The following is an 11,383-nucleotide window of genomic DNA, read 5'->3' as shown; positions in this document are numbered from 1 at the left end:
CTCATGAACGCCCCGCGGTTCCGTCTCCGCTCACGGGAGCTTGGATGATTTAACAGGGCCGGCACCTCCCGCGGCGCCCCCCGACAGCCCTGCCCCCGGCGGCGGAGCGGGGCTGCCGGGGCGCCGAGGAGCTGTCGGGCGGGATCGGGGCTGCTTTGCACCGGAGCGGGGGGATAGGGGCTGCTCTGCACCGGAGCGGGGGGATCGGGGCTGCTCTGCACCGGAGCGGGGGGATCGGGGCTGCTCTGCACCGGAGCGGGGGGCTGAGCCCGCCTGGGGCGGGGGGAGCTTTGCTCTCGCTTGGCTGGGAAGCGGCGCGGTGCGGTGCGGGGCGGCGGGTACTCCCCCGCACGGGTCCGCGGCCCCCGGGGAGGCGGGGGGCGGAGCAGGGGCAGGCGGTGCGCTCCTCCCCCGGGGCACCGGCAGCTCCGTCCCGCTGCCGCGGAAACCCCCGGGAGCGCGTGGGGGAAGCGGAGCTGGGTCCGGCGCAGCGCGGGGGGGAGGGAGGAGGCAGGAGGGGATAAAAGCCCCGGCGCCGCTGTGACCGGGCGCCTACTGCCTTTCCTCCTTACCCGCCGCCGGCACCGGGCCTCCGCCGCATCCCTGGGGGCAGCGGCCAGCACTGCCCGCGCCCGCGGGGGAGCGCACCGGGGCCGCTGCCGCGCTCTCGGCGGCCCCCAACTTCCCCCGGCGGCGGCGAAGCGGAGCGGAGCATGCGGGGCCGGGGCTGGCGGCGGCGGCGGGGCCGGCATCGCGCTTCCCGGACATGAAGCGGCCGCAGGGAGCTCCAGGTAACGCTGCCCGGCGGGGAGGCGGAGCAGGCATCCCCCCCCGTCGCCGGGCTGTGGCGGGCGGGCAGGGTCCGGAGCCGGGGCTGAGAGAGGCCGCCGGAGCTGGGGGCGAGCGCAGCCCGGCAGCGGCCGGCATCGACCCAGCTCCTACCTCCGCCGCGCAGCGGAGCGGCGGTGTCCGAGCCTGCTGGGGGGAGGCGGTGAGAGACCCCCCAGGGGAGTGTGGGCGAGGCGAGGGTACAGCTCGGTGCCTGAGGGTGCCCCTGCCCCGATGCCGGCACACCCCACCGGGCTCGCCGAAACTTTGCACTCCGCCAGCCCCTGGTAGGGATCGGGGGGCTGCAGCAAGCAGTGCCCATCGGAAGGCTGGCAGGACCCCCCCCTCCGTCGTAGGCAAGGGGATTTCTCTAAAGTTTAGTCCGTCAGAGCAGCTTTTGGAGGCGGTAAGGGTCCTATGCTGGGCAACTAAACTTTCGTTAAGATCTGGCATTGCCTGGAGACTGGTTGCTGACACTGTAACAGGCACTGCCGCTTATCATTGCATTTTTTCTTAATTATTTGCTGATCTCCTTAGCAACTGAAGTCATTTGCAAGGTTTAAGCTATGGTGCAGCTTGATTTACAAAGTAACATGGCAAAACCGATACATTTGTTGTTTCACTGATGCATATCTCCCGTGTACTCTCTCGAGAGGGGTAAGAGCTGCGGTGTGTTGACTCCACGTAGCTGGTACTGCCATAAACAGACTGCTGATGATTAGTCCAATCCAGGCTCTGTGGTACGTCACCCGCTTGCTCATCCATGTCTGTTTGCTTTAAACCAAGTGAGTTATCATGGGTGAAAAAAAATAATATATATATCTTCAGAGAAATTCAATCTTTAGTGAGGGATGAGTGGGAGAAGATAGTTTTAGCTTGCTAGGGTTACTAGGGCAACTTCATCTCTTAATTCAGCACTATTGAGGTCTGGCCAGGTGCTGGCTAAGGGAGAGCACTCCATTTGCCAGACTGACCTCAGGATCAGCTTGCTGCAAAGGTGAGGTAAAGCCATTTTTTTTCATTGCTGTTAGGTCCTGCATCAAGCACAGCTTAGTCCAGTTCAGGGATTATGCCAGTGTATCAAGATATCACCCAGAGGTAGCTCACCAACAGTCTCTGCCGTCCAATCCATCATGTCACTAAATCTCATGGATTACGATGGTCGGGTAATCCAGATCTGCTCAGTCAAAAATGCTGAGCACAGCTATCAGGCAGATTTGATGCAGAGGGTGCCTTTCCCACTTACAAGTGATAAAAGCAGAGTAGAGCCTGGAGTGAGGTAGCCACTACAGCCATATTTCTTCTGACAGCATCCCCCCCACCCAGATGCGCACAAGGAACAGAAGTTTATGCAGACCTTCCTTATAAGTGTAACATTTAAAAAGATTAATTATGTAGGATGCCACTGCTCTGTTTGTAATTAATGGCTGTGTCATGTACTTCAGCAGGATTCATAAAGTTAGGATTAAAAGCATGAATAATTGTACTTGTACAATATTCTTTTTATAAATTAATAAAACCCCATTCTAACAGTTACTTTTTCTTCTGAGTTCATGAGGAAAGCTTTGTCAAATGCCATGGGGGAAAAAAAAAAGACTGTGAGAAAACATTGTTAACACCTGAGCCATCACTGTTTTATTTTATGTATCATATCTAACTAATACAGCCCTGACTTAGCTGATATGTAAACTGGTAAGAGGGAGAGATCAGCTGTATGGGCATTGGAAGTCAATGGAAAGGCACAAAGGTGTGTGAGAGGCTTGTGGACTGGCGAGACTAGGGGACAGACAAGTCAGAGGAGACATGGCACAAGGGAAAAAGCTAGGAGATGTAGAAATGCTGTGGCCCTTTTGGAGGATGGACTGAGATCTTTAATATTCTCCAGTGTTTGAGCTTTCTAAAGGCCCAACAGTATTTCTGCAGTAGTACAGCATGGTTGTGTGCTAATATTTGCATTTTCACTGTGCAGAAAGTGCCAGTCAGATGTGGGACTGTTTGCATCACCGATGTACTGGAAGATGCTATTCCTACTGTAAAGCATTTATCAATCCAGTTTGTTCAACACTGAAAAAACTAATGGTAGCATTTGCAAAAGCATTCAGGTGACTCGTGAGCTCTGGTTCAATTCACTGCTTAGATTAAGAGACGTGCCACATGAAGATTTTTTTAACAAAGTCTCAAATGAACTGGGAGAGGTAGCTTGGTGTACAGGTTTCCCTGGAAGAGACAGCAATAAGCCTGAAGGTACTTACTGGAGAAGAGAAAGCTGGTGTAGAGATTATTAATGTAGCATTACTGGAGAGAGAGTGGAGTGGAGAGACAGCTCAGAGAAAGTGGAAATAAGTGTTTGGGACATTAGTTGATCTTGCAGTGATAACTGATGGCAAAGATGTTTATGGTTACCTGGCATTCCACTTTTCCATAAGAATCTTTAGGTGTTCATTACTTTTAAAAAAAACCCAAACAAACTAAAAAAAACCCAAACAAACAAAAAACAACAAAAAACCCCAACAAAATCAATCAACTGAAATAAAACACCAATAAACACACATTAAAAAAATCAAAACCAAGGGTCAAGTCCTCAGCTTCTCTAGGAGTTGATCTGTTAGTCAAGTGAGCTGCTCCTGACAACAGAGGATATTCCCTACTATAGGAGAACGTGTCCTGCATTTCTTCTCAAATAGTTAAGAAACATGTTCTCCATTACTGCACAGATGATTCATCTCAGGGAGTACTGTGTTTTTGGCAGTGAACTTAAAATATCACACTTTCATACCACAAAGAAATTATTTCTTGAAAAGAATTCAAGTACAAAACTCCCAACCATGCCCTTCACTTTACTATAAATCAAAAAAGCTGTTTATCCAGCTCATTCAGAAATAATGGTGAAGTACTTAGCCAGAGTCTGTTGGCATGTGTTAGCTGGTAGTATTTAATAGCACTATCTCTCTCGAGAAAACATGTAATACTGAAGTTTGTAAAATAGCATTTTTCTAAGACCTGAAGTAATGTTACTGGGATGAAAGAAAATGCCACTTTTTAATGTAAGGCTGGTTGTAGAATAATTTTTATTTTTTTTTTGCCACTTAACGTGTACACATTGCTAACCCAGAAATGCTTATGCAGTCATTTTAAACAAGTTCAAATGATCACACAGGTTATAAATATTGATGTTGAACATGCTTGGCTTCACAGACCATCCTGTGTAATCTATGCAGAAGTTTTGGGGAACACGGGTTGAGAAGCAAATTGCAACTCAACAGTCCTACTCTCCAAAAAGGCGAAGAACCTCTTGGAATTGTAGGCACTGCACGGGGAGTTGGGCATGACAAGGAAGGTTTCCACCTCTCAGGGCACTCTCCAAATAGTTTTCTGTGTCCCATGGTATGTTTACAAAGCCTAAAATTTGGATTTACCTGAAACAGTTTTCATCTGGCAACTTCAATGAGCTTTAGAAACGGAAACCCCAGTTTTCAGCTCTTGCAAACTGGTTTTGCTCCTTGGAAGTCAAAGGTATTATGCTGATCTACACCAGCCACTGATCTGCCTTTGGGATTTGATTGCAAACTGGCTCAGAGTTTCTGGTGAGATAGTAGCAGGTATGGATGGAAATGAATATGCAAGGCGATTTCATGTATTAAACTTGTAATCTTTCCAGAACTGAGCATTGACATAGTATGTTGCATTTGCAGTATCTCCAGGATCACAGTACTATTCAACATAGGAGCTGATTTTTCAAAGTGCTATTCATCTTTTTGCAGGTGTATTTACATGACAAATTAGGCTGCATATGTTGCAGAATCAGGCAATTCTAATATTAGTGGGAAAGGCAACCTATGTAGCAGCAGCTTGTCTCCCATTTTGTGGGTGCTATATAATTCAGTCTTCACACACATGGTTTATGATACGCGTATATGGTTTTCGGATACCTTGTTTCATGCAATATACTAACTAAATGAGCAGTTATCAAATTATTTTTTCATCTGTCAGTGTGTTTCCATTGTGCCTTAGGCACTGCATGCCATACAAATCCACACCAAAGTAAAGAATTATTTCTTGATGGTCATTTCTATAATGCTTCATAGGTCTCACCCTCTAGAAGAATTTGTATCTATCAACTGTTGCCATAGGCTAGCTAGCTAGCAAAAACAACCAAGTTAGGTGCTTAGGACTGGTTAAAAAAAATAAATTGCTCTGGCTTCCTATCTTCTCAATGAAAACCCCATGCAGTTAGATACTTCAGTAGGATCTAAAAGCCTAGAAGATACTAATCTTTTATTCAAATCAATCTATTTATTTTTAGAATATTTCTATAGTTAAGAACATGTTGCTATACCTCTTTTACAGACAGGGAAGCAAGGAGAAGCCCTTACAGTCAGAAGTGCCAGCTAGCATCAGAGCATTTTAACTCTCATCTCAGCACTTCTTCAGATCAGTCCTTCCCAAACTTAATGTGCAGAGGTTCCTTATTTTCTAAGCATCAGGCTGGTTACTGCAATATGTTCCTTATTTTCTAACAGTCACCACTTCACATAATTTGCCTGATCTCACAGGAATTCTTTGGCAGAGGCCAGATTATGCTCCAGTTCTCAGGTACAGGCATTTACTGAGCCCTGGATATAATCACCCTTTCTTCTCCCTGTTCCTTCTCAGAACCTGTGCACAGTGTGAGGAAAGGGTTTGGGGAAAAAAAAAAAAGATTAAGTGATCATGTAACTGGGGACTGTACATAAAATTGAAAATGGCACAGAAAACCTTCATTCTGACACTTCAATTTTTGAGCACTTGACTTGGCAGTCTTGCCGTTCTTTTAATACAGTTTTTGGGAGTGCAAACATTTAAAGCTAATGTATATGTAAGTGCTTGTGAAAGGTGAATTCTCCCATCCTGCTGCACTCATATTTCTTCTTTCAGTGGGTCATTAGGAGGTCCAGCTCTTTAGATCCATTGCACATCATCTACCACTTGACTTAAGAGTAGACTTGTCAGCAGAAAACAGCAGCCGGCCAGATTGACAAAGGGTTAGAGGGGAGGGGAGCAAGGAGCTGAGGGGGAGTGGAATTTAGTGCATTTCACATATATTAACTATTTGCATAGATAATCTTAGACTTATAAGTAGCAGATGCAAATTCTCCAGAGAAGTGTGTTTTAAGGTTCACCTCCTGAAACTCTTGCCTCTCTTCTGCGTAACCCTCTTCTTGCCCTTTACACCCTCCCCACTTGCTTTTCCAGTCTCCTATGCCTCAACAGACTTCATCCTCAAACTACCTCCTCCTCCTCAGTTGCTTCATCTGCAACGACGATGATGGTCTGTTAGCATTTTCCTCCCCTGGTTTTGCCCTTTCTCCCCTATGCATCTCTCATCCTCCTTTTCCCTCTCTCTTCTTCTTTGGCTGCCTCTGTGCCCCGCTGTCCTCCACCTTTTAGGTCTTGATTTTAATGTTTTTGTACTCAAGACTCACCCTTTCCTCAGCCATCTTGGCTCATCAGATAATACAACTTCTCCTTTTATTGTGCTTCTTTCTATCTGTGGTTGCTTCTTTCTCCTCCTCCCTGCTGCCCGCAGGCAGCCTCCCAGCTCCTGGCCATAGCTGCTGTCAGCAGCACAGAGCAGAGATTGCAGGTTCTGTCCTGCTCAGATACTGTACCAACAGGTGGGTGAGATTGGAGAAATGAGGTTAGTATGTGGGAGCTGAATACCACGCTTGAGCTGTGAAGGGGTGGGTATAATCAATGCAGATGGATTCACCTGGGAATTTACTGACAAACTCTTAATAGGTATCCACGGAGAATGAAAGTGAGCAGAAACGTTCATTACTCTGCAACGTATGTGTACATTTTCTTAGCAGATGGCAAAAAGCATATCCCTTGGCACAGAATCACTACCCTGCCAAATGTTACGTCCCTCCTTCAAACCATAGTGACACTAAAATATTCTCAGAAAAGAGCATGGTTGGGTTTGTTCTTACTATTGAAGTATGAGCAAAACAGTCTTTTCCTGTATTAAGTTTTGAGAAATGGCTGACCCATTCTTACTGAAAGTTCCCCAAATTTGTGCCTGAGGTAGGCACCAGACATGAACATTTCCTCCTCAACAGTTGTTCTGGCAAAGGTACAAGTAGCAGAATACAAAGTATAATAAAAAATATTCCAATTGGACATCTTGAATAGCTTTAAAAATAGGCTGTTGCTACCTGAACTATCAGTTACTGAATTAAAAAAAATAAAAATCATATGACATTTAAAGCTAAGTAGTCTGAGAAAATTCTTTTCTTGAAAATGTGTGACATTTTCCAGTTGGGAAGAAACACATGTTGTAACTGCTCCCCACTAGACAAAAATAAAATAGCATTTTTGGATGAGACTTTTTCTTTCCTGTACCACAAATTTTCTATCTTGTTTGATCTGGAAACAAGTCGGGGATGCATTTGCCCAGTCATGTTCCACTATAACTTTTCTGATTTATTTTCTGTATGAACTGTCAGAAATTGCATTACTTGGTGCAAGACAGAAGAATAATTGCATTGGTTTTGAAGAGAAAAAATGTATCTGTAGTGTGAATATTTACACAAGTGCGGAATTTCATGTTTTCATAAAACCAATATTAAGGTTACATCACCTAGGAACAACTAAATTTTATAATTAATCGTATGAAACATTAAGGTTTAATTCCCTTTATTTTTCAAAAGGCATGCATAAGAAATCAGGCAGGGTATGAATCGTAAATGTTAATGAGCTGTACCTCTGTATCCCTCTCTTGACAGTGATTAGTCCAAAGCTAACTGCACACATAATCTGCAGCAAGGAGCACTGGGAGGCAGCTAAGAGACAGTGACAATGTCTTTAAACTGGCGGACAATTCCCACTCGACTTGGAGTTTTAAAAGTGAACTGCAAAGGACTGGCATGCCTCTTGGTCTTCATGGTGAGCATTTGCGGCAGTGCCCCAGGAATGTGTCCAACAGCCTGCATCTGTGCCAGTGATATCGTAAGCTGCACTAATAAGAACCTCTCTCGAGTGCCAGGAAATCTTTATAAATGTATGAAAAGGCTGGATCTGAGTTATAACAGAATCGGGGCTTTGGAGCCTGAATGGGTCCCACTGCTGCTGGAGAAACTGAACACTTTAATAGTCAGTCATAATAGCATTATCAGCATTGTCTCTGGAAGCTTTTCCACAATCCCGAATCTGAAGTACCTAGACTTGTCATCCAACAACCTGAAGACACTGACCAGCCCCGTGTTTCAGGAGCTAAGGGCACTGGAGGTTCTCCTGCTGTATAACAATCAGATAGCACAGATAGAGTCTTCAGCCTTCGGAGGATTGTACAAATTACAGAAACTGTACTTAAGCTATAACTCGCTCTTGCATTTCCCGCTGGACTTGTACACTGGAAAATTTAAACTGACAGACCTTGCGTTGCTGGACATTTCCTTTAATCACATCCAGTCAATGCCTGTTCAGCGCCTGAGTTCAGTGCCAGCCAAACATCTTAGTGGAATTTATCTTCATGGCAACCCATTTTATTGTGACTGTATGCTGTACTCCATGCTAATCTTCTGGTATCAAAGGCACTTCAGCTCGGTGATGGACTTCAAAGGCGAGTACTCCTGTGTGTTGCAGTCAGACCCAAGAGGTTACAATAAACTGCCTTTACTGCAGGACAACTTTCTGAATTGCTCCGAAAGCACCGTCAACAGCTCGTTCCAAGCCTTTGGGTTTATCCACAACGCCCAGGTTGGTGACAGGCTGATTGTACACTGTGACAGCAGAATCAGCGATGCAGGCACGCACTTTGTTTGGGTTAGTCCGGACAATAGATTGCTAGAGCCAGACAGGGAGACCAACAACTTTAAGGTGTTCCATAATGGCAGCCTGGAGATAACAGATGCCCAGCTAGAGGACTCGGGGCTGTATTCCTGCATTGCAATAAATAAGAAAAGACTATTAAATGAAACCATAGAGGTTAGAATAAATGTTAGCAATTTCACAGTGAACAGGTCCCATGCTCATGAAGCATTTAATACAGCTTTTACCACTCTTGCTGCCTGTGTAGCCAGTATCGTTTTAGTACTGCTGTATCTCTATCTGACCCCCTGCCCATGTCAATGTAAGGCAAAAAGGAGGAAGAGAAAGCTGAACCAAAGCTGTGCCCACTCATCCATACTGAATTCCACACTGCCGCACGAGCTGCCAGCCGACGAGAAGAAGGCTAGCACTGGTAAACGGGTGGTTTTCCTGGAACCTGTGCACGAACCAAAACACAGTCAGAACGGGAAAGTAAAACTGTTTCCTAGCGACAACATCATCGCCGAGAGTATCTTAAAAACTACTCGACCAAAATCTGACTCCGATTCTGTCAACTCCGTGTTCTCAGATACACCCTTCATGCCGTCAACTTAGTCTACTGCCTGTGTTTGTACCATGCAGTTACATTTCCGAATACCTCCTTTGCTTGTAGCAACCATCAGGAAAAAAAAAAAACAAAAAAAAAACAAATAAAAAGAGATAAAATGTTTTAAAAAAAAAAAGTATCTATTGTCGGTCCTTGAACTGTGTCTCCCCTCTCTGTGAGTGCAGGGCCATGCAGCGGTGATATTGTTCAGGAAAAGGAAAAAGCATGGCAGAAATCTGAATGCCTTCAATGCACGCTTAGCCTTGGTTTTTACTCTCTGGTCCATACACAGCAATTTCTCATGCATGTTGAGAGGGGCTTTCAGTGCACAGAGCTGACTCTTCAGCAACAGAAGCTGACCCCTATAAAACATTCTCAGTCATGCTGATAACTCAGCTGCTCTGCAGTGAGCACAGAAGCGAACTCAGATAGCTGCTGAGAAAAATGTCCAGGCTTCCTGCAATTCCTTTTACAGGCTCATAAAATCTTTACAGTAAAGTCATGAGGGGGAAAAAGTCATGAGTTTTCTTGGATTGAACAGAAAAAAAAAATCAGATTTGCCACCAGGATGCCTGGCAGCTGGGTTAATGTTTGTGTCAAGCAGCTGATAATGTGTTTGCCAATAATTGCTTGAAAACTTTAAATGGGGGTCATTGTACTATTGTTATTCAAAACTTGGTCATGGTATTACTCATGAGAAGTAAAGTGTTTGTTTATAAATATTGACACATAATGAAAAAAGGTTAAAGTTAACACATCACCTTTGCAATTGGCTTAGTTGAGGAGTAAAAGCTATCAGTCATGAAGACTCATGCTAATCAGCAGTAACTCATTAAGTTGGGATAACTGGATTTATTGTAATCAGTTGTCTTAAACTCTGCTCACTGTAGGCTTGGCATCATATGTGGTGAACAAGCCTGCCACTGTCACCAGGGCTCCTGCTTCATCTTAGGGGTGGGTGGCTTCTCTTCAGAGGTAACTTCAAGAAACAGGGGAAATGTTTCAATTGATCTTTTCAGTGGCACATGGTTCCAGCAGTCTTAGAAAATTTGCTTCCTAGAGATTTTTCTTAAAAGAGGAAATAAATTATTTGGACAATCTCATGAAACATATAGAAGACTTTATGCACTGTGAATTCAGAAAGCACAACTTTTCTCTAGACTTGGCCCTCCTCTTGCATGTGCTGCTTCCTTCCTTGCCCAAAAGTATTGTCAGAGTTTATGAGCCTGGTAAGACTGGCCAGGACTGGTCGTGCAACCTATGTTGCCTCAAGTGTTGTGTTATTGCAATGAGGACACTTCTATTTATTTCTTTTTCTGTTAAATTTGCCTTTTTTTTTTTTTTTTTCTTCTAATAGTGCTTACTTACATTGAGATGAGGCTGGACTTTGCCAGTCTTCCTTACATTGATTATTACCAACTTCAAAGGCGTTTTGCAAGGCATTGCAGCTTACCAAAGAAGAGTAACTGGAGCGTGTCTGTCTCATTCTATCTTTGGGGAATATACTTGAAAGGTAAAGGATAAACAAAATCAGAATCAAAGGGCTACATGGTATGGCAACTGTGATTTATTTTTGAGAAGCTTACTGTAGCAGCCACTTGCCATTTTTTGTGATATCTTTTGAGAGGCATGTCATCATGCTAAAGCTTCTATCTGGCTGAGCCAAAGCTATCAGCAATTGATTTGCTACAGAGAAATCCTGATGTAGCTAATTGTTTGAAAGCAAGCTATCTGGAAAACAGATTAGATCGGGAAACAGTGTTGCTGTGATGTGCACAAAGTATACTGGAAAAAAGGACTGGAAAACTGCTGGAGATTTTCATTCAGATATTCAGGGAAATGGAAAATGGTAATTCTTTTTCTAGGCAGACGACAATAAATATTTAGCAGCGAGAGATGGTCAGGGGTCTGGATCTTTTATTTGTACATTTGTCTGTGTAAATCTAAAGATTGCTTCTGATATCAAGCAGGTTGGTGTCTTTTCGTGAAGCTCTTTCCCTCTTTTGTCTGTATATATGCATTAAACCAAAGTCCATGTGTTTACATGTAGGGTATGATGGAAAAATAGTGGTTGTCTTTGCCAAAATCAGTGGTATAGTTGGGTCGTCTGTCAGTGAGTCAAAGACTTGACAATGTCTCCTTCTCAAATATTTGTTTATT

At 44.6% G+C, this 11,383-nt stretch overlaps 1 protein-coding gene across 4 annotated transcripts; it reads left to right on the top strand.

Moving 5' to 3' along the window:
- The first annotated feature begins 329 nt into the window (after positions 1-329).
- On the top strand, positions 330-9,353 carry AMIGO2 (adhesion molecule with Ig like domain 2). 4 transcript variants are annotated; one of them, XM_055712509.1, is made up of 3 exons: positions 330-791; positions 1,482-1,568; positions 7,593-9,353. In XM_055712509.1, the coding sequence occupies exon 3, from the start codon at positions 7,666-7,668 to the stop codon at positions 9,229-9,231; it is 1,566 nt and encodes a 521-aa protein (XP_055568484.1). In that variant the 5' UTR covers positions 330-791; positions 1,482-1,568; positions 7,593-7,665; the 3' UTR covers positions 9,232-9,353. The 4 variants fall into 4 exon arrangements, with proteins under 4 accessions (XP_055568484.1, XP_055568483.1, XP_055568485.1 ...); XM_055712508.1 differs by lacking the exon at positions 1,482-1,568 and having other exon boundaries at positions 7,593-9,352; XM_055712510.1 differs by lacking the exons at positions 330-791; positions 1,482-1,568 and adding an exon at positions 1,596-1,613.
- The last annotated feature ends 2,030 nt before the right edge of the window (positions 9,354-11,383 follow it).

The sequence above is a fragment of the Falco cherrug genome, chromosome 5 (genome assembly GCF_023634085.1).
Source record: "Falco cherrug isolate bFalChe1 chromosome 5, bFalChe1.pri, whole genome shotgun sequence".
Taxonomy (NCBI): domain Eukaryota; kingdom Metazoa; phylum Chordata; class Aves; order Falconiformes; family Falconidae; genus Falco; species Falco cherrug.
The sequence above is the reverse complement of the archived record's forward strand: the minus strand, read 5'-3'. Positions and strand labels throughout refer to the sequence as shown.